At 49.8% G+C, this 22,166-nt stretch overlaps 1 protein-coding gene across 1 annotated transcript in view; it reads right to left on the bottom strand.

Moving 5' to 3' along the window:
* Nucleotides 1-5,718: 5,718 nt before the first annotated feature.
* Nucleotides 5,719-22,166, bottom strand: part of CDS2 (CDP-diacylglycerol synthase 2) — a 43,033-nt gene continuing 26,585 nt past the window's right edge. Inside the window, exons 2-13 of the mRNA XM_031434218.2 lie at nucleotides 21,530-21,666; nucleotides 20,206-20,302; nucleotides 19,358-19,455; nucleotides 17,314-17,453; nucleotides 15,196-15,254; nucleotides 14,463-14,545; nucleotides 12,481-12,568; nucleotides 11,769-11,837; nucleotides 10,756-10,908; nucleotides 9,047-9,166; nucleotides 8,505-8,608; nucleotides 5,719-8,248 (exon numbers count right to left, since the gene is read on the bottom strand). Of these exons, the coding sequence (XP_031290078.1) occupies nucleotides 8,116-8,248; nucleotides 8,505-8,608; nucleotides 9,047-9,166; nucleotides 10,756-10,908; nucleotides 11,769-11,837; nucleotides 12,481-12,568; nucleotides 14,463-14,545; nucleotides 15,196-15,254; nucleotides 17,314-17,453; nucleotides 19,358-19,455; nucleotides 20,206-20,302; nucleotides 21,530-21,666 (1,281 nt within the window). The 3' untranslated portion in view covers nucleotides 5,719-8,115. The remainder of the gene's footprint in view (nucleotides 8,249-8,504; nucleotides 8,609-9,046; nucleotides 9,167-10,755; nucleotides 10,909-11,768; nucleotides 11,838-12,480; nucleotides 12,569-14,462; nucleotides 14,546-15,195; nucleotides 15,255-17,313; nucleotides 17,454-19,357; nucleotides 19,456-20,205; nucleotides 20,303-21,529; nucleotides 21,667-22,166) is intronic.

The following is a 22,166-nucleotide window of genomic DNA, read 5'->3' as shown; positions in this document are numbered from 1 at the left end:
TTTTAACGATAGGGTCCATGAGAGACTGCAAATGTATTATCCATGGGGCTCCCGCCCTGGCTTCTCCTCGGGGTGACAATCATAACCACCTTGGTGGGCTGAGATGACAGAAGGAAGATGCTACCTGTGAGCAGTAGCCACGCAGGGTCTTCAGTGCCCACAGGACCGGGTGAGCACCCCTTCCAATGCACACACGTATTCGCAGCCACAGGCAATGAGAGGACCCCGGAAAGGATAAGCTCCTATGTGTCCAGACACTGGTCAGCATAGCGAATGGGCCAGAAGGCATTTCTTGTGAGGAAGAGTGAAGAAAGTAAGATGAGGAGCTTGGGAGAAGGCTGGGTGGGGAGGGGCCCTGCGCAACTACCCACACCCTTGGGACCTCCCGCCACTGCTCCCTCCACCCTCACCCTGCCTCACTCACCCTGCTGCTCCTCGAAGGCACAGGTGTCTTCGCACTTGCTCTGCACCTGCCTGGAGCACCTTCCCCCACATCCTTCAGGTGTGTGTCCGTTTGCCCAAACATCACCACACTAGCAAGGCCCTCCCTGTGGGCCCTATTTACAGCTGCAACCTCTCCCCACCAGCATGCCCTGTTCCCCTCTTCAGGCTACAGTTTCTCTATCTAACATGCCTTCTTCACATGTTTGCCATCCTCTCCAAAATGAGCCCCTTGAGGACAGGGACAGTGTTGGTTTGATTCGTTGCTGCACCCCCCCCCACCACCCCCCCCCCCCGTGTCTGGCCGGGGCTTAGCACAGAGCAGGTGCTCCGTAAGTCTTCGCTGAATGCCTAGACAGCGTCAAGGCCTGAGTGCCGGGGCCCTGAAGTGTCTCTTGCCGGATGCAGACGGCTGCATGGGTGCCCCGGAGAGGCGGGCACTGACTGGGGGGTGAGCAGGAGGACCGCACAGGCCTGGACGAGGAGAACCTTAAGCAGAGGGACCGAAGACCAGGGGTCCCATCACTCCAGCACCGCACGAGCCCTTGACTCCTGGTCAAGGGAGAAGGCAGTAAGGGAAGACAACTAATGCTGAAATGTTCACTCATCTTGGAAACTGATGGCTTGGAGTCAGATTTTGTTGGATTTAGGAAAATAAATGCATTATCTTTTACACCATGAGTGTTGGGAAGCAATTCACTCCAGAAGTTCTGCTGTTTAAAAACACGGTCCCCACAGGCAAGAAAGGCAGAGGCCCCATCCAAAAGGCAAACAATCTAGAGGCCCCACTGGCCCGGGCATTGGACCCAGGACGTCAGGCCTGGGTACCCCCCCCACCTCCCCCCAGGGCCTACGCTGTTGCTAGGAAAGCAGTCCTGGGGTGGGGAGCACAGAGGCCTCCCACATCAGGTGCTGCTGACGGAGGGACATAAGGTGAGGAGGGGCGAGGCAGCCTGGGGGGACCAGGGAGGGAGAAGGAAACAGCACGTGCAGAGGCTAAGAGATCAGAGCACCTGGACACTGGAAATTGACACAACATTGTAAACTGACTATAACTCAATTTAAAAAATGTTAAAAAAAAAAAAAAAGATCAGAGCACCTGGGACAGAGAGGGGACAGCGGGTGTGGCTGGGAGAGGGAGGGGCCCATGGAACAGCCTGGGAACCTTAGTAATAAGCCTCCACTTTGCCCTCAGGCCCCAGGAAGGTGTCAAGCAGAGAAAGGTCACCCTAGTTATCATGTAAGGAATGAACGAGCAGAGGTGACCAGGCTGTAGGGAGACAGCTGGCAACCAGGAGGAATCTGATGGGTAGAGAAGGCAGAAGGGGCAGGTAGGCTTACAGATGAGATGGCTCCTCCTTGCCGGCTTGTATAGCAGAACAGATGGTGGGTCAAGAACACCGGATTGGGGCAGGTCCAGGAGAAGCCTGGGCCTGGGTTTGGCCATGCAAAGTCCACATGAAGAGGCCCATGTGGGTCAGGGGTGTGGACTTGGGACCTGAGGGCACAAGCGTGGTAACTGGAGCCCTGAGAGTGGGTGAGAACCCCCAGGAGAGCCTTCAGTGCGGGGAGAACGTCGGAGCAGAGTGCCACCATCTGAGGGCCAGCGCGGGAGAGATGCCCAGAAAGGCAGCTCAGGAGAAGCAGCCAAGGGAACAGGAGGAAAGCCAGGGAGCAGGTGGCGAAGGCCAAGGGCAGAGGAGGTTTTCAGAAGCAGGTGGTCGGCAGCGTCCTGGGAAGTGACGCTGGTTCCATACAAACAAACCCCCCGTCTCTCGCCAAGCCAGCACTCCGCCCATCAGAAACCACATGTGAGCCAGAGTTTAACACATGTTTATTTGTGGAGTAGGAAGACTCAGGTATACAAATAAGGTGAATACTTTCCAGTGGACAGTGTATCATATTCTGAAACTGCACTGAAAGAGAATCTGCACGTATTATTCCGCATCGATCAGACGGTACACAGAGAACGGTCAGCCGTGGCAAAAACACATGGATTTAGTGAAATGCCAGAGGCCGGGCCAGAGCAAAGTCAAGGCCAACCTCGGGACGGCACAAACACTGCTGTGGCTACATGTGACTACCTGACTCTCCCCAGTGGAGGCGGGCAGGCCATTTCTATGTTTGGGGTAACTTTCTAACTAAATAGATCTTCAGAGGGAAAAGAATTGAGGAAGTGTCTCACTCACCCATCACCACCAGGGTTCCCAAGATGCCCCCTGTCTTTACCACTCTGGTTTTCCCCTCCTGTTTGGGAAAAGCATTAAACACCAATAAAAATTAAAACTTGGTATCAGCCTCAACTCCAGATCATCCACAATCCATGAGCACTGACTCTCCCCGGATGGGCTCCTGAGCCCAGTTTCTGGTCCCCATACCCACAAGGGACACAGCCTGGCCTCTGCCTGCTGCGGGAGGCCGGGCCTCACCTTTGCCCATGTTCGTCCTGCTGCACCCCAGAGGCTTCTCAACAGTCCTCTGGCCAGATGACAGTAAACCGCCATATCCTGCCCCTGCCTTTTTCTCTTGGTTCCAAGTCTTTGGGTTTTACTGGCCCTGAGGTCTGCTCACCTCTTTCCCTTGGTAATCTGCTCCCAGACACCCAACCACTGTGACATAAGGCAGCCACACGGGATGTAAATGAAACAGCACACAAAGGACCCCCTTAAAAGAACATGTATGTACTTTCTTAACCCCTTTCCATCCTGCCGTTTCCTGGCATAAAGCCAGCCCATGAACCTAAAGGAGGTGAGAAAAGGGGCTCCAACAGCCAAGGACAGATCCGTACTGTGAATGATGTCAGCAAACAATGTCAGCTGGGACAGAGTCACCATGTGGCGAAACCCAACTAAAGCCTCTGAGCACTGCCTAAGGGAAGCCCTCAGGAGCCCTCAGGAGCACACCGGGAGACCACACAGGGAGACCACGCAGGGAGATCATGCAGGGAGATCATGCAGGGAGACCACTGCAGGAAGACCACGCAGAAGGATCACACAGGGAGACCACTGCAGGGGGATCACACAGGGAGACCACTGTAGGGAGACCACACAGGGAGATTACTGCAGAGGCGACTTCAACCTGATGCCCAGGGGCCCCGCCCCCAGTTTAGAGCCATTTCCTCTACAAGTAGAAAGCTGCCTGGGTCCATTATATGCAATGATGAGAGAGAAAGTGCCAGGCCTGGCAAGCCTGAGTCCAGAAGGGCGAGAGGGCAAGCCCGGGGTTGGTCCATCCCGGCCGCTGCTTACTGACCCCTCCACAGCCATGTCCCTGATTCCTGTGTAATCCCTACTTCATCACTTGACTGCGGGGAGAGGCTCCAGTTTAAACAGAGCGGGCCTCTGGGTCTGCCCTTCATTCCCCACTGATGCTCAGGAAAGAGTCCCCAGTCAAGCCGACGGCTCTAAGCCATTATTATGCTGCTGGCTTGAGAGCTTCACAGATGCTCTCTGTCAACACCAGCCCTTCAAAGTGAAGAACGCTCCACCCCCCACCCTCTCCCCAGCTCCTCCAACCTCATTCGGAAAACTCAAATGCTTTTCACTCAACCCAGCGCCTGTTCTCCCTTCATTCAGGCGTCACCTGTGACCCTTTGCTAACCTAGAACCCAACAGAAACACCCCACATCATCTGTCCTCAAATGGTCACCTGCACCTATCCTGTTAACTCTTAAGAAAGAAGCACCAGGCCCATGGTTGCTTGCGTTGTAAGGACAGGAGAGAGCACGTTTAGGCTTCCCTTCTGCATTAGAAGCTGCTACAGAGGTTTCTCTCTCTCCCACTCTTCTTGGCCCTGAGATGCCCACTCACGTGGAGAAGCGTGCAGTCTCCTGAGCCATGTGCACAGAGCACAGCCCTCAGCAGAGGGGGACACGGGGTCCAGAGCGAGCCACACACCGTCCCTCACCACCCATGGGGTGGAAGCACCACCGGGCAAGAGGAAAGGGCTTCCTTCCCCATGGAAAGTCCAGAGCCAGGGCAGCAGGAGGTGGGCAAGCCCTCAGGCAAACCATCCCTACTAGGAACAGTTAATTCCAGAACATCTCCACATCCTTCCTTCCGTCAGGCTGCCTTCTCAGTGAGTGCCAAGTACCCAGACGCTGCAGGTGGCTGTTACGGTTGGACTGCTTCTCTTAGAAGGAGGGTGTGGTCACTTTCTAGACTCTGGACACCCAGGCGGTGTGCAGGGCAGTGGCAGTGTAGTGGCTGAGAACCCAGTCTCCGGCATTACACTAACTTGGCTTCAAATGACCAGCTGAGTTCAATAAAAACTACCCTTGATTGAGCTCTTACTATGTGCCAGGTGCTGTACCCATGTTTACACACCTCTCTCATAAAATCATCACAATCCCACAAGGGAGGTGCTAATAGCAGACCCAACTGGGTTGGATCTGCACCTAGTAACCTGCCCAGATCCAGGACTATTTGAGCCCAAAGCCTATCTTCTTAACCACTGCGCGTATTAGCTTGTCAAGGTGCCTCATTTTCCTCTTCTATAAAATGGGGATAATACCTAATCAAAGGTTGTTTTCTGGATTAAAAGGGATAATTTATGTAAACCCTTAGCACTGTTCCTGGCACATGTTAAGCACTATTGCTATTACTGCAATTATTATTAACAAACACTCTGCTGGTAACTTAATGACTTAAGGATAAGAAGGAGCCCCAACAGATAGGCATCTGGGAGAAGAGGGGAGGTGGGGTAGTTTTCAAAGAGCCAACGGATTTGAAAGCCACCGGCCATAAAATCCTAGGCTTCACATATCCTGGCCCTGTATTCTCAGAAATCATCCGCATGTTTTAAAACCCCAACACTTCAGTACCCCAAGTCTGCCTCCCCAATGACCCTCACAGCTGAGATCTCTTTGCCTTTGAAGGCGTGGCGCACAGACAGTTGAAAGCCTTACTCTACTGAGAGGCAGCCCTAGGTCAAAACAACGGCCGCTACCTACCTGGAAGCCCAAGAGAGTAAGGTTCCTGCCGGTCAGCGTGAAAGGGGGGTAGTTCTGGGAGGAAGAGAAAGATGGGGCCACCTTCAAAGGGACACAGTAACGTGGGCAAGCTCTCTCCCCTCCAGCCCTCAGCTTCCTCACGAGTAACGCGTTCGTGCCTCTTGCCCGAGGTACCTGGGAAGGACGCTGTGACAGTGCATAGGATTCAAGTTAGAAAACAAAACAAAAACTCTAAGTCGGGACTGCACAATATGTATGACCTCAAAAACAAGTGGGAAACAAAACCATGCATGGAAGCGAGAAACCGAACCCATGACAAGGTAGGGTACACAATTTCAGTCACATTTTATTTCTCACACACACAAAAAAAAGATCTGAAGCAAGTTATGCCACTCATTAAGATCTGCACGGGTGAGTGTTACAATTAGTCTCTGGAATCTTGCCTGCGTGGTGATTTTCAGTAAATGGGAGAAAGAAAAACAATGCACTAAATGGACACAAGGTGGCGTCGGTCTCCCGGCTACTGGACTGCTAACTGCCCTCATTGCACCTGAACGCACTCGAGGAAGTCAGAAGACAACAAACCCCAGCTGACTCTCCGGCCTTCTTGATGGCAGCCCTGCTGAGCACCCAGCTTCAGTTTCCCGGGCCCCCATCAGCGGCCACGTCTGCAGGAAGTGCCAGGCTCCCTGATCCCGAAGGCAGACCTATTCAAGGGTGGCTCTTTGCAGCCAAGTCCCAACTGGGACGCCCGGCACCCAAGGACCCCACCCTCTGCCCACAGTGGGGCGACATGAGACAAATGAGGTGCCATTCTATCTCTGGTTTGGGGAACCAAGTTCATTCTTCAGTCAGAAAACTAGATTCATTACTAGTCACCTCCACTGTTTTAAGATTTATTGCTGAAGACAAGTATTTTTAAGGACAAGCATTTAGAAAAGGCCTGAAAGCACCTGCTTTTTGGGTGCTCAGGACATGACTCAATACCCCTGCAGGCCCTGGGACAGGTACTAGTTCAGCCAGAATCATGGCTACTGGAATTATAAGACAGCTGAGAACCCACAGGGTGATACGACCTGCCCAGGTCACAGCCAGCACTGAAACCTCGTGCAAAGACACATTTTGCCTTTAAGGGGGCCTTGGATCTAGAGAAGAAAAGTCGTGTACTAAAATGAAAAATAAACGTTCAGAAGGAAGAAGCTGCTGCCCATGGATGGTCACACGGTGGCTGAACTGAAATGTCGAGAGGGGTCAGCCCCCGTGCCAGACACCCCAGGGACCTGGGCCAACTGTGAGCGTTCTAGGATGCGGTAAGGCTGAGGCTAAACAGAAACAAAGTAAACCAGAGCCAGACCAAGTGCCGAAGCGAACTTCACTCCCACATTTGGCAACGAGCACCGAGTGGCACTGAGTAACGGGCACATTTGGGCACCACGCTCGCTCGCTCCTGTGCTCCCTTCCTTCTTGTCCTGACAGAGAACGTATGTTCCAGAAATCAACCTCACTCCTCTGATTAAAAGGAAAAAAATAAATAAATCACAGTTTAAGAGAGGAAAGGTCCCCCTGCAAAATACAAACTACATTTAAACTGGTCACATTACGTAACAAATGTGCACTTAATCCGGAAGATTAAAAACGCTAATCTGGCTGGGGTTATCCAGAGCCGTAAGCAGGACTTTGCGGTTTCAGTGACGAAGTCGTGGTACAGTTGAAATCACTGTAAGAAATAAGTGATTTTTTTAAAAACACACACAGATACACACTTGCCTTAAGAGTAATTATATATACACACAACACAGCAGCTACACAGGTGGCCAGCCAGCAAAGGGCACGGGGGTGTGTGAATGGGAAGCCCTCTGCTCCCCGCCCAACAGGTACAAGCCCCCCGGAAGGACTCAGCAGCAAGTCTGCAGCACAAATGTGAACAGCATCATCCCTGAAAAGACCCAGAGCGCCGGGCCGCCCTCCAGGAGCCCCCTGAGCCTCACACCCGCGGGAAAGGGCCCAGTTAACAGTACACTCTGCTGCATACGCTTGGAATTTTACAGTGTGGCTTTTATCCAGATTATAATTTCTCATGCTTTCTGAAAATAATAAAAACTGCAACCTGCTTTCAGCCTGTGAGGAAGTAAGGTGAGCCCATACCTAAAGCAGAGCTCATACTTCACAGGATTTCGTGAACAGAAGGGTTATCTGATCAAAAGCCTTCATCCCTCCAGCCTACGGCGCCCTCCTGCAGCTCCAAGGCAGGGCGTATGGAGAAGCGCTCCAGCAGTAAAGACACCCAAGCTGTACACCTCCTCCCTGGCAGCTGGAGGTGGGGGGCACCTAAACTGGATGAACTCAGATGAACGTCCACTCTCTGATCAAGCCCAGAAAGGGAAGCTCTGGCTTGGGAGCTGGACACACCAAGCAGGCCCTCCAGAGCTGGGCAACAAACACCATCTTCCAGGTTATTAAAAACTTGTTTGAAAAACCCAAATGGTTTTACCCCCATGACTTCTTTCCAACTCAAACTGTATTTACTCACAACCCAAATCAGAAGCACGTAGACTGTATACACAGATTTTCTTTTTTAAATCCACAAATAAAAACACTAAAAAAAAAAAAAAAAAAGACAGTGAGTTGAAGCCTTGTCTTTGTCCAAGTTACACCAGCTGGGCCTGCCTGGGAACCCGTCCCTCACTCAGTCCTGGTCCTGCTCTCCCGGCCCCGGGGGGCCCCTACTCGTCCTCCGGAGCAGCCGTCAGCATCCCCTTGTCGATCAGGTGAGACTTGAGCGTGTTGAAGATGTGGAGCTGCTGATCTGGCCGCAAGGTCAGGAACTGCTGAACCAGCTTGCTGGGGTTCGGGCCCCTGAAAAAGGACGTGAAGGAACAGCACTGGGCGCGGCCCGGCCACTTCCGGGGCCTGATCGTTCAAGTAGCTGCTCCCCCTCTGGACCCTCCACTAACGGAGGGCAGGAGGCCTCAGGGAAGCCACAAATGAGCACAACTGAAAATGGCATTCATATTTGGGATGCTTTTCACTCAAACTGAGAAATAGCTAAAATTCTAGAACTTCCCCACACTTCACAATCCACCAACCTGGTTCAGGTGGGAAGGCACTGTACCTGATAAAACTGGCGATATACACGTTGACAAAGGTGGCCATCAGATACTGGCAGTCAAAGCGATCCATGATGCCTCCGTGGCCAGGAATGGTGTTGGCAAAGTCCTGTCAGAGGAGGGCAAGGACTGGTGAGCCTGGCCTCGGCCAAGGTCAAAGCCTGGCCTGTGGTCCCGCCTCCATGCCCAGATACTGCCCTGAGTAGCTGAGGGCAACAGAAAGTGAAAACTGCTGATTCAAATGCTGGCACTCTAATAGTACACAAGCTTATTAAATTACGGAACGTTTCTTTTGAAGAAAGACACAAGATATATTAACAAATAAACTGAAACTCCAACTACGGAATTTCTTGGAAACAATGTATTTTCACTTAACGTACCTACATTAAATGTGTGGAGAAGAGCACATATTAATAGCCAGGGTCCACAGCCTGATATTGTGAAGGGGGCGATGGTTGATGGGCTGGGACAGGAGGAAGGCGGAAGATGGGTGAAAAGGGGGCCCCCTGGGAGACAACAAGAGGAAGAGAGCAAAGGGTTCTCCTACTTTGATTTTAAAGGCTCGTTTGAATCCACTAGCGAAGAACCCTCCAAAGGGGCCGATGAGCGAGGCAAACGTGGAGAGAGCAATGCTGTGAATCTGGAAGGGGTACATCCGGACAGTTTTCTGAGAAGAATAAATGAAGTCAGTCAAGGTGCCTGCAAACCCAGGCTTATTACTTGTTAATATGTTATTAAACCAACTTTATTCAACCCCACCCCTCCAACAAAACCAGTACGCAGACTGGCTTGGGGGTTTTGGGTAAATCTCTAATATCTGGCTTAACAGAGGACATTAAGATACTGTGCAATCAGTCTGCTGCACAATGAGGAATGTTTTGGTTGAAGTGTATGAAGAAAATCCAGCCCTACATGGATGTGTAGTTGAAAAAAAGGAAGAGTACTCAGCACTGCCTTTCCAGATAATTACAGGTATTCTGTGATATGATACCAGAACTTGACAAGTGGTAGTTTTCTAAAAATTGGTGCAACGTGGAATCTGAAATCCTGTCAATGACTTCTTTGTACCCTTACATTACAATCCATTGGTCTGGGAATATAGCCAAGATTTTGTTATAACTGTAAACGGAGTATAACCTTTAAAAACTTTACACAGAACATTTTTAAATGCTTGGGGGAAAAACCCATTGGTCTGCCTTGCATTCTGAATGGATCTTTTATCCAGGCATGACTGTGTAACACTGTGCATTGGCCATTTCGAAAATACTGGTTCACTGAGTTACATAAACATTCTTCCAAACGTAGACACATTTTTCACCATACAATGTCAAAGCATCATATGTGAAAATCACCACAGGTCTCATCAGAAAAGCCTTTGAGTATTAAAACAAGCTGTCAGACTCACAGTGGCAGGTATACACTTTCCAACATTCTTTTACTTGAAAAGCCAAATTTTATCTATAGGAACCATTACTATCAATTGTTGAAGTGACAGACCCACTCCATTCATTTTCAAGAAAAATGCCTGCCAAAATCTAAATCTGAAAAACTATAGTTTGTTGGGTTTTCAAATAAAAGTCATATCCCCATAAAGAAGCAGCTAGTGTGGCTCATAACTCAAACAGGTGCACAAACGCTTTTCCGTTAGGCATGCACTGCCCTTCAGAATTTGGCAGAAGCATTTCATGTATACTTTCCATTCTGGTACACAGAGTATTAGAAAGGTGTGTATTCAAGGGTCAAGACTTAATAAAATTAATCACTTTACTATTTCATCAAAGACATTCTGAAGATGAACTGGCTAAGATGTCCCGCGAGGGTGTGGCATGATGAAGCCCGTGACAGTTCAGTTTGGGGCCACTGCCTCCACGCATGCTAGGATGCTCGCAAGTTTACCCACCATCGCTTCTGCACCATCATGGCAAGTGTCAACAAAGCGAAAAAGGCAAATAATGTCATTTACATTATGAAGAAAATAACTGTGCTCTCACGGACCCCCGGAAAGGATCTCAGGGGCCCCGACGGGCCCAAAAGCATGCTTTCAGAACTGCTGGTCTTAATGATGTGAAGTGGGAAGAATCACCTCCTCCTGCCCCCACTCTGAACTGACCTGAACAATTCCGCTCCACCCTGGGGCTTGCACTTAGGGGAGGGAGGAAGTGAGTGAGCGGAGGGAAGGCACTGGGGGGTGGGGGGTGCTCTCTTTGTAGTCACTCTCCAGTGGAGGACCGCTCGCCCCAAGTGCGCAGCACATACCCAGCCAATGACCGACTGGATCACCCCAGGAATGTTGTACTCCTGCAGGCGAAACAGGTCCGAGGGCTCGCAGTCCACAGTGAAGCTGTTGGTATCGTTGTTGTACTCCACGGGGCAGACAAAGCAGCGGTACCCGGACATCACGTAGGACAGCTGAGGATGAGGAACAGACAAAGGAGACAAGGTCTGGCCGAGTCCCACACAGCGCTCAGCGCCCTAACTGCGAGCCACGCACTAAATCAGAGGTTCATGTTTAACCACGTGTGTATTTTACCTGAATTGCGGGGGGTGCTGAAATCAAGGGGCTTATGGCCCACTGAGGAGCCTCACACCTGCTTGCTCAAACAACAGGTCTTGAACAGATCTGGGAAAGACCTGAAGGAATTTGGGCAAAGAACTATATAAGAAACTTCACCCCATTTGGAGGAGCTATGGCCCATTTTTCTCAAGGTCTCTTAACTGGAAATGGCAGGGGTGAGGTGGGCGGTGCAGTGAGGAGACACCTGAAGGGAGAGAAGAGGGCCCAAGAGCGAAGGACGGCTGGACAACCCTGAAGAACAGCGAGACGGGCCTGCAGGTCAGAAGTAGGGATGGATTCTCCAGGAAGGGCTGGAAGATCATCGCCCTCTAGGCAGGGCACTCGCAGGAGAAAACCTGTGCTGGAATGGCCTGCCCACCTCACCTCTTACTCAGGCAAAACAGCAAATGCCTGGATAAGGACGCCCCTCCTGGGAGCGGCCAGGCCGCGGCATGAGAGGAGCACAAGGCGCACATGCCCCAGTCCCCGGTCCCCTACCGCTGGGGCCCTGCCTGAAGCCGGCGGGTGAAGGACAGTGGGCACTGTCGTGCGGGCTCCGGGGGGGCCGCGCCCAAGCCCCTCTGCAGAGCGAGCCCACCATCCAGCAGGACAGAGTCCTTGGCCTTGGGAGACCTAATCTCTCGCCCTGGATGGGCTCTGAGGGTGGGTGGGAGGCCTCTGCCCACACCCCGCCCAGCCAGGAGCCACCACCTACCAGCAGGCCAAATACCACAGTAGCAAAGCAGCCCCCAATGAAGCCTTCCCAGGTCTTCTTCGGGGACAGCTGTGGACAGAGAGCAAGCTCTTAACAAAAGGTGTTGGTTAAAAACCCTTCTACTAGTAAAGAAAAAAATCTCCTTCAGTTAACCGCCTCCCCTTCTAAAATACCCCCACGTTTGGTTTCCTTGTTCCCTGCCTGATACCCCTTAGTTTCCTTTCTGTTTCAACTGGCCAAATACTTTAATTATATTATAAAACAGTATACTAATTAAATAACAACACTCAAAGTCAGATTGAAGCTCCAAAGATGTGCCTATATGGGCTATACATTTTTTTCTCTATTAGCTCCTTTTTTCCCTCTGCAGTTGTCAAATTTTCCTTTGGATTTTTTTTTTTTTTTTTGAAAATCTGGGGATCATCCCAAATCAGCAGGAGGTAATTAGGTTTATTTATTTATTTAATTTTAGAGGAGGTACTGGGGATTGAACCCAGGACCTTGTGCATGCTAAGCATGCGTTCTACCACTTGAGCTGTACCCTCTCCCTGGCTTTTCTCTTGAAGCCAATTTACTACTAGCCTTTCTCCAAGATGACATGAAGGTGTACACACCAGTGGGACCTCTTCTCTGTCTCCCAAGCTGACCTATCCATGCTGAAAGCACCACCGTTCCCTCACGGTGATGGTCCACGTTAGGGTGATCCATTTACCTTGATGAGCGGGGTCCGACCAAAGAAGAAGCCAAACATATAGGCCATGATGTCATTACAGATCACACAAGAAATGGGGACAATGAACCTAAGAAATAAACTACAGTAAGAATCAACTCTACCCCAGATAATACCTCCAAAGTCCACAAAACAATGCCATTCATAAATTTCAGTACCAAAACAATCTATAAAGTACATATTACCCCTTAAGGAATAAGTTTAAAAGCAATAAGACACCATATAAGCCATGCCTAGAACCTGGCACACAGCAGCATTCAAATATTCACTGAAGGACTACTGAGTAAATAGAGGTGGTATTTTATAAAATGGCATTTATTCTTTTTTCATTATGAAGTAATCTATGCACACAATAGTACAAATTTAAACTGTAAAGGAAAGAAAACAAAATAAAGTTCTCTTTGTTTCCCCCATCCCTATTCCCATTTTCCAAAATAACTACTTTTAATTATTTCTGACTTTTCTTCTAGTAGCTACCTCCATAATTCTAAGTCATATATTTTATGTGTATTTCATAATGTTCAACTCTTTTTTTTAACTGTTTATTACTAGCTCTAGTGAACCCTGTCTTTCCCCAGGATTTCACTGATGGCAGGACCGCAGTCCACATAGCCAGATTTCTTCTCTGCCAGTGGTCCAGGTCATCCCCACCATGAAAAGGGGGACAGTCCCATCTCTCTCCTCTCCTCACTGTCAGTCACTTTTTAAAAATTTCCTCCATTACAGTTTAATATACATAAATCTCCATCTCCTAGTCCCTCAACTATGGGCAATATTTTCTGACTTTCTGTTTGTTAAGGGGGGTGATTTAGAACATCTGTCTCCACCAGCCACCTGTGCTATGGACTGTGATGAGGCTTCTAGCACACGTTCTCTGCTCTGCAACTGTAGTTCAGTCTTGTGGGTTGAGTTTGAAGACCAAAAACTAGAGATTTAACATGATTCACTCTGGAACCAAGCAGTACGTGTGGCCCTAAAGATGAGGACTTAGCATGAACCACTCTTTAGAATCACCCAACAAAAAGTCTGAAAGAAAGGTAGAGTGTATCTTCCCAGGTCACCATCATTGTTTTAAACAGAATCATGACTGAGGCTAACACTCAGGTGAGCTAGTCTCTGTTCTAAGTACTTTACATATTTGTGCTAATTTCTTCCTCAGGCGGTGGGTGTCACTGCATCTTCATTCTGAGATCCGGAGACAGAGGCACAGTCTGGGACCTTAACCGCAACACTTCAGCTCCTCTTATATACACCAGGGTGTGCGTTTACCTGTTCACTAAAGTCACAGCTTCTTCAGTCAGGGCTGCTGATTTCTATCAAAGGTGACAGATTTCCTGCTGAAATCACTGCATTTCTGGAGTAAAATCTACCAAGTATATCATTCTTTTGACACAATGCCATATTCTATTTGCTAATAGTTAGTTTAGAATGGTTATTAGTTTGTCATTCTTGTTTCTCCCTCCTTGTGCTTTTATCAGCTTTAGTATTAAGGGTCAGATAAAACTCAGCTGTTAGCACTGGTCTTTTTTTCCCAGGTGTGGATCCTTATGCAATTTTCAAAGTTCGTTTGTAATTATTATCTATTCAAGTTTTCTTCTTCATGACTTTTAGTTGTTGACTCTTGCCAGGAAATCATAATTCTTTTCCTCTAGATTTTCAAAGTCTGTTGCACCGTCCTTGACTCTAACTGTCTCTATACCTGTTAGCCTAGAACAACGGTTCTCAAAGTGCGGGTCCTGACCCGCAGCATCAGGACCTGGGAATGGACTAGAAATTCAAGTTCTCAGGCAGAAACTCAGGAGTGGGGTCCAGTAATCTGTGTTGTAACTAGCCCTGCAGGGGATTCTGGTGTATCTAAAGGTGAGAACCGCCGGCTTAGACAGTCAGCAGGGGTCCTCAGCCCACCCACACATGACAACACCCACCAAGTGAAAGGAAAAATCCCCCTCACTGACGTCACTCACCAGATCATTCCTTCAAACAGGTTGTGGATGACAAGATGTGACTGGGTTACAACAATCAGTAATGTTACGTGGGTCCAGCCAAACTGCAAAAGAAGGTAAAACTTTACCTAGCAGTTTATCTTGAAAGGAACTTCTAATGGCAGTCAATACCAAATGGAAAACTGCTGAGAAATGGGTAGGAAAGATATCTGTTTCTGTACCTGGTCTTATTGGAAATGAAAAGGTACAGATTGGAAATGAAAAGGTACAGAACAGGCCTCTGGGAATAAGTCTGTTTCCCAGCTACGGTTCCCATCAAAAGCAGGGCCCATGTGGCCCGTCAGCCCCTCTGTGCTCCAAAAGCCTGGGTACTTCTTGTTTTCTTAGTATTTAGTGAGTGCTTGGGACGCTCAGAGAGGGGGTGTTTTCAAGTTGAGGGGCTATTACAGCAGGTAGGGTATCTCTCGGCGATGCCTGAAGCTTCACCTTGAGCCTTACCTGGAGTCTACCCTCAGGTCCAGAGTGGAGAGACTGCCTTAGGGTATAAATTATGTAACAATGATTGTGTCTAAGTGGATAAAGAGCCACCAAACTTCAGTGGGGATGCCCCCCCCATCCTCTGGGTTCCAGATACATAAGAACAGACTACATTCCAGGGTCCTGATTTGTCCCAGGAAGGAGGGGAGGCCTGCTGAGTTACCCCGGAACTGCACGCACTCCAGGAACGCTGACTCTGACACACCCACTCCCTTACCATGTAGAACTGCAGCCGGTAATGCTTCTTGACCAGACTCAGCACAAACATGCAGAACCCTGGTTAGAGGAGGGAGGAGCAGAAAGGGCACCGTGAATCACATTCTGCATTTCTCTCCGTCATTTCCTCGAGCTGTGTTAAGTAGTTCTTTGCTAATTTCCTGGCAGCAGTTAACCAGGGCACAAACCCATAGCCCAAGGGGATAAAACCAGTTACTCAAATAAACAGTCAGAAGGAAAAAAAAAAAAAGACTCCTTCAAGACAATCAAAGGAAGGCAGTACTTTAAGATCTTGTAGACAATTTAGGACAATTTAGGACACTGTTCACCAGACAGGAATGTTTTGATCCTCGAGCAGGGGCCAACAATGGTCAGGCCAGCTGCCTGTTTTGTTTTATAAACAAACTTTTATTGAAACACAGCCCTATTTGTTTGCATGTTGTCTAGGCTTCCTTGTCCAGGAAAACTGAGGACGGCTCCCAAAGCCTATAATATTTATTACCTGACCCTTTAAGAATAGGTCTGGCAGAAGGGGGATCCACCGGGTATGAGGCCAAGGCCATCCTTGCATCTATCTTTCACTGACCTATGTGACCAAAGTCTCCAGAAAGGGACTTTTACCCAGAAGTCTGCTGGGCCCCTCAAAAGCAGCGATGCCCAGAAGAGAGCACGTCCCTGCTCCCGGCCCCCAGCCTCTCTCTGCGGGGGCCGCTGTGAGGCACGCTCCCTGACTCTCCCCAGTGCAGCAGGCTTCTCGGCAGTGCTCTTCACATTTTCACAGCTGTGGACCTCAAAGGGCTGCACAGGCCACCAAATGTGGGACACAACACAGCGGGCCGGTGACGAGGAAAGTAAGGACAAGGAAAAGTTTAATAGTCGCACTGCTACAGACAAGCGTGGGCTAGTAGATCAGAGGGACCCATGTGCGCGTCGGGGTGACTATGCAGGGTCTGTTATTGTAAGGAGGGGCCATGCACACAAGGAGGAGGGGCTGCAGGATCAATTCGTGCATGGAGACCTGATCAGTTGTCAGATCTGTCAGGGACTTCTCTGAACAACAGGATTTACAACTCTGATAAGGGCAGGAAGTGAGGACTGTCCCCTAGGGTATTGTGAGCCGGGCTATCTTCTGGGGCGATGGGCTTTGTTAGGCTAAACACACATCAAGAGATTTCTTTTCTTTTCCCTACAGAAACGCAGGTGTGCGGAGGGTCCTGCAGTGGGGGATGGCTCCAGGCACACAGAGACGCAGGGGTGGGGCTTTTATGACTCCACAGCAGCCAGGTGTCATTCACAGAACCAAGTACTGCTATTAAACTGATGAAAATCAGGTCAGACTGAAAATTTAGGTCAGAAGAAGTATCTCATGTGCCTCAAAATGGCTTTGAGCACAACTGTGAAGAACATTAGCTTTATTACAACTACTGTCTTAACTGAGTTTAGACTCACATCTAGCACTCTACTGTTAGTCAAGTTTTAATGTATCTGATCAAATCCTCACAGTAACTCTGCTGTTTTGGCTCAAGATCACAGAAGAGCTAACAGAGACTCAAAGAGTAAGCTCCCAGCTCCTCTGAAGTCACTGAATCTTTTTTTTTTTTTTGAACAGAAGTTTTTATTTTGACAAAATTCCATTCTTTTTTTTTAATGGAGGTACTGAGGATTGAACCCAGGACCTGGTGCATGCTAAGCATGTGCTCTACCCCTGAGCTATACCCTCCCCGCCCACAGAGTCTTTTTAAACCCAAATTAGTAAAATTTCCAATATACTGCAGTGTCCCTCAGGCAATCTCCTAAAATGGCCACCTGTTTTTACACACAAGTTCCTGGGTGGTCTTTGTTTCAGGATCTCTGCCGGACCTCTGCCAACAGGGGGGTCCAGAGGAGGACAGGAGGCACAAACTGCAGCCCCCACAACCACACAAGCCCCTCTGTCTCAGTTCTCTTTGTGAAGAGCTGCTACAGCTTATGTAAGGCAGAACCCTCAGCTCTACTCCCCGGCGGGGCTGGAGTCACGGTCATCAAAACCTTACATTAACCAAGAAATGCCCCAGCCCCTCCTCAGCTGCTATGCAAAACCAAGAGACACACAAGAGCTGGTGAGCCGCTTAACGCATACCTGTTAGGTAGAGAGTAAAGGAAATGAATCGGTGGTATTTGCTGAGAATCCGCAAAGGCTCCTCTCTCTGGACCAGAGTGAAGAAGTAATCCGTCACTGTTTCACCATAGAAGAAATAATTCACACACAGTAGGAAGTACCTGTAAAAGAAGGCAGGTCACTGTCAAAGGGAGGGGCCCGTGTGGCCTCGCCTTTACAGTGAGGCTGCCAGAAAGCCCCAGCAACCAGAGCAGTAGCCCACCCAACACCCGAGACCCCCCGGGGAACCTTGCAGAGGGACAGGTGGACCACGGTTCCCTGCTGTTGGGTGACACTGCAGGTGAGAGCTTTGTCTAGAAATTTGTGGCTTTCATACACTCTCCATTTATCACAAACCTGGGACTCAGTTTTTGCCACTTTGGAAGCATTATCAGGCCTAACTTAACACTCAGATCATAAGCCAACGCTCCGAAACACACCTCGCCCTCCCTCCGCAGTCTCACTTCCACTCTTCCTGCCAGGGACCCCGCGCGCATGCCAAAATGGATTTCTCTGGCTTCTCCACTTGTCTGCTTCGTGCTCCCTTCTTTTCCCTGCCTGGAATATCCTCTTCATTTACCCAGTTTTTCACTCATTGCTCAAATACCATTTCTTTATAAAACCCTGCATGACCTAACATGATATCTGCCTCTCCTGTATTTAATTCTATAGCATGAAGTATTTGCTCTCTTCACGAAGCAATGAATTATGCTCCATCTCAGACTGTCTCCCTCTTTGAAGCTTGGCTCTGACACACAAATCTTTCACTAGCATTAACTCTTCACTTGTTTATATGCTCTTTCCTCCACTGGGGCTCCGGGAAGGGAGAGGCCATCACTCATGTGCCTTCACAGCCTCGGTGGTGGTTCCAAGTACGCAAACAAGTGCCCAGCTCTAACCACTCAGCAAAGATCCAGACAGGAAAGAGAATGGAGAGTTTCTCTCTCTCTCTCTTTATTTTTTAACTTGTGGAAGTTCAAGAACTCCCATACTGGGTTTATTTTCTATTATACGAAAAACACCCTCTTTGGCCAGTCACCACAGTCAGGGGTCAGACATTGTGAGTATATTAACTAAAGTCAAAACTGCTTTCCAGCTACAAAAGAGCCACGAGAGAGACCTATACCGGGGCAGGTGGCAGGCATGGGGACTGCGAGGCAGCTTGTGCTGCTCAGGGATGAGGAAGCATCTCCGAGAAGGATGTGTCCAGCCCAAGTCCGAGCATGTCCACTCCCTGGGCCATGACCGATCTGCTGGGGTTCAAGATGCTAACTTCCGGCCTGCTGAGTAATGGACTCAATCCCTGAGTCCCACACGGCAGGGTGAGAAGGGTCTGCATCTGGCCCAGGGCTCTCAGGACCACGGCAGTCCTCTGCTCACATGTCACGGCCTGAGAACAGTGTGGTCAATACTGCAGAGAGCTGCAGACCAGGAAGTGGTCTCGGACATCACCTGCATTACAGGTTTTGGTTCTGTTTTTGCTTCAAGACGGCCATGCCCTTTCCTAGGAGGAGAAAGCAGAGTTCCTCCGAGGAGCCCAGATCCTCTGCCTCCAGTCTCACTCCTGCCCATCAGCACCCATGGAGCCTCCAAAGAACACTGACTAGGTTTCAATCACCTGTTCTAAGGGTGAGGAAGCCAAGTTCCAGAGACAGCAAGACTAGCACTGACAGCTCCCAGATGACACTCATGGGACACTGGGACACCACAGCATGGACGATACACCGATCCAGAAGGGGGCGGGGGCGGGGACGGGATTGTGCGGAGTCTAAGGACTCCAAATGCCGAGGCAAACATGGTCACGGATGCAGCCATTCTGGTTTCCTCTGAGGAAGAGCCCAGACCCCAGGTAACTACTAAAACGCCCCCCACCGGCCACACAGCCCGGCCCACACAGTACTTGGGTCTCAAAGGTGCTGTGCCGGCCCATGGCCACCACCAGCTCCCTCCCAGCACGACAGTAAATACCTACCACAAAACACTTGTCCAAATCTGTTAAGGGTCCCTGTGAGGCTAGAGAGCTTACCAGCTGAGGGTTCGGAACCAGGGCAGGTCGTAGGAGTGGTAGACATTGTAGCCAATAGTGATAATCTCATGGAAACATTTAATCTGAACACACATCACCTGCAGGACAGAAGAATTAGAATATTTACTCACCTCCCCAGTTCTTATGATCTTTGGAAACAGAAACCAACAAACAGGGCATGGGCCTTCAAGAAAAACATTATATTTAAGAACACTGTCAGTCCCCGAGTGACCCTGATCTCCACCTTTGTCTCGCACCATCCCACAAGGCAATGATGCCTCTCATGTGGCACGGAATAGATCCAATTTCTCACAATAAATATATGCTTCTGAAACTCCACTTGGCTTTTTATTGTAGAAACTCCCAGGACTCAATCTCTTCCCCTTTTGACTTTGAAAAGAATTACATACTTGACAAGTCCCAAGGGCTCTGCTCAGCGGTCAGCTGTTAGGCATTTGACCCTGTCCATGACACTGTGGAGACTAAGAGAAAAGTACTGTGGACTGGGATTTCTTAATGAAAGTCCTAAGCCTGTGGGTGAGGCCACAGCAAAACAAGAAAGAAACCAAGAGTCACAAAGGCTCACAGCAAGGGTCACAGTTTAATATAACAGCTGAATTAATAAAATCAAATGTTAAAATGAAGAGACATCTTTAACCATGTCCAACTGGCCCATCGACAACCCTCCAGCTGGCTGCTGGAAGGTGAGAAACTCTAAGGCAGATGTGGTCTGAGGAGCCTCAACCCCAACTGATTCCCAGAACCAACCCAACACGTGGCACTTAAAATGCCCGGTCCTGCAGGAAAAACCAGAGGCAAAACTAAAATAACATGCAGATGGCACTTACAATCATCATTAAAACCATTGGTCCCAGGTAAATGATGATGAAGAAAAATGCAATCATGGCCAGAGTCAGGATGCCTCTCACCCACCAGTTCTTCCATCTGAGTTAGAGAGGAGGGGAAGGAGAAGGCACGTTAGGAGCCCAGCAAGAACTGAAGCACAAACTCGCGGGGGAGGTTCTTCCTGGGATGAGAGGACCTTGAGGTCAGTCCTTTCCGGGAGTACCCCCTTCACCTCGACAGAGGCACCAGTCACACGCTGGCAGGAGCAGGGCCGCCTCTCTAGGGCCATCACCTCATCCATACTGAACTCAGAAGGTGCTCCGAGGCCTTAGAAAAACACACTCAGGTTATGTCTTCAGGAATGAATCAGGCCAAAGTCCTGAGGGAAATGTAGTGTCCTCCACTCCTGTGTCCACCTGGGTGGCTTCTAGGGGCCTCTCTCTTGAAGGGAAAGGCCATGAACATTTTCCCTGCAGCAGAATCCTACACTGCTCTGCCCCTGCATATGGTGATCACAGCATCACACACCGTGGTGATAAAAGCTGTCACACATGGGTACCTGGCACTTTCCTAAGGCTTTACATGTATGAACTGATTCAACTCTCAACACTACCAGCTTTTACAGCTGAGGAAATGGGTGCGCAGGTCACCTAGCTGTGAAGTGCTTAGCCCTGGGAGTCTGTCTGGCTCCAGATCCACACGCCCTGAACCTTTCAAAGGGACAAACATATGGGAGACACTCACAGGAACACTGTTAGATAATGTTTTGGAGTCTTACAGTTTGTTTTTTAATCTACCCCTAGAGCTGGTGTTGGAAGGACCAGAGTCTCAAGGGACCAAAGTTTTAATGGATTCACCCAAGTTGACATGTTTCTCAATTATTACAGGAGAATTTAAGGAATGTCCACAAGGCATGCATCTGGGAGAGGGAAACTGAACTCTGAGCTAGAAACTTGGGCTCAGTGGAAAGCGGCCTGCCCATTAGTCACAAACGCCAAGGACCATTTCTCTGTATGCGCCCCTATGACCAGGCTTTCCTCCTCCTTGGACAGTGCCTCCCAGGCAGCCAAGGGCACCCTTCAAGGGCCAGATCCGCCCAGGCTGTGTTCAGAGTCACTGTTAAGCACCAGATGACACTCAGTGGAGCTCTGGGCAGAGGCAGGGGAGACCGTGGCCAGTGATAGTGGGCAGGCCTGCCCCACACACTTTATTTAACACGGGTGGGCTCCTGCCACAAGACCGTGGGCTCTCCAAGGGCTCCGGGTCTTCCATGGCTCCTGGAGACAGCGTAAGCCCCCCAGAACCTGCACCGCTAAGCCAGGCTACCTTGAAGACAAGTTGGAAAGGGCCCTGTTGAGGACCTCTGGGGTATCGTCTGCAGAGGGTGGCAGGCTGGCAGTGTCCACTCGGCTCTCACTGTCTGATGCAGTCTCTCCATCGACCTTTGCTTCTGACTCCAACTCCTACAGAGCAGAAAAACAGAAGAGGAAAAGGGCGAAGTGCTGAGCAGGATACTTAGACATATGTGCCTGTCAAGAAAGATCTGTGAGAGAGACTCAGATAGGGCCTGAGGACCTGGCACAGTCAGGTGGCGGAACAGATGGGACTCTGGGTGACCCCGACACTGTGCTGACACGTGCTGAGATGGCCAGCTCCCTGCTGCAAGAGGCGGCATCCGCACCACGGGAGGATGAGGAACAGCTGACCACCTGCTCAACCTCCCTGCCTTCTAGGGGAGCGGGGGAGGGGACCATCCATAAGCATGAGAAAGGGGCTCCTCTGTACCTGCAGAACGCAAGAGGGGCTGTGCCTGGACTTTGTCAGGCTTCAGCCCCGATCCTGCCCCTACTGCAGGGATCCCAGGGTCCACTGCCTGTAAGGGTTCGGCTGCAGACACCCAAGAAGACCCACTCACCTTTGAAAACCCCTCTCCATCAACACCTAAGTCACACAGGGAGCAGCC

This window comes from Camelus dromedarius, chromosome 18, assembly GCF_036321535.1.
Source record: "Camelus dromedarius isolate mCamDro1 chromosome 18, mCamDro1.pat, whole genome shotgun sequence".
Lineage (NCBI taxonomy): Eukaryota > Metazoa > Chordata > Mammalia > Artiodactyla > Camelidae > Camelus > Camelus dromedarius.
The sequence above is the reverse complement of the archived record's forward strand: the minus strand, read 5'-3'. Positions and strand labels throughout refer to the sequence as shown.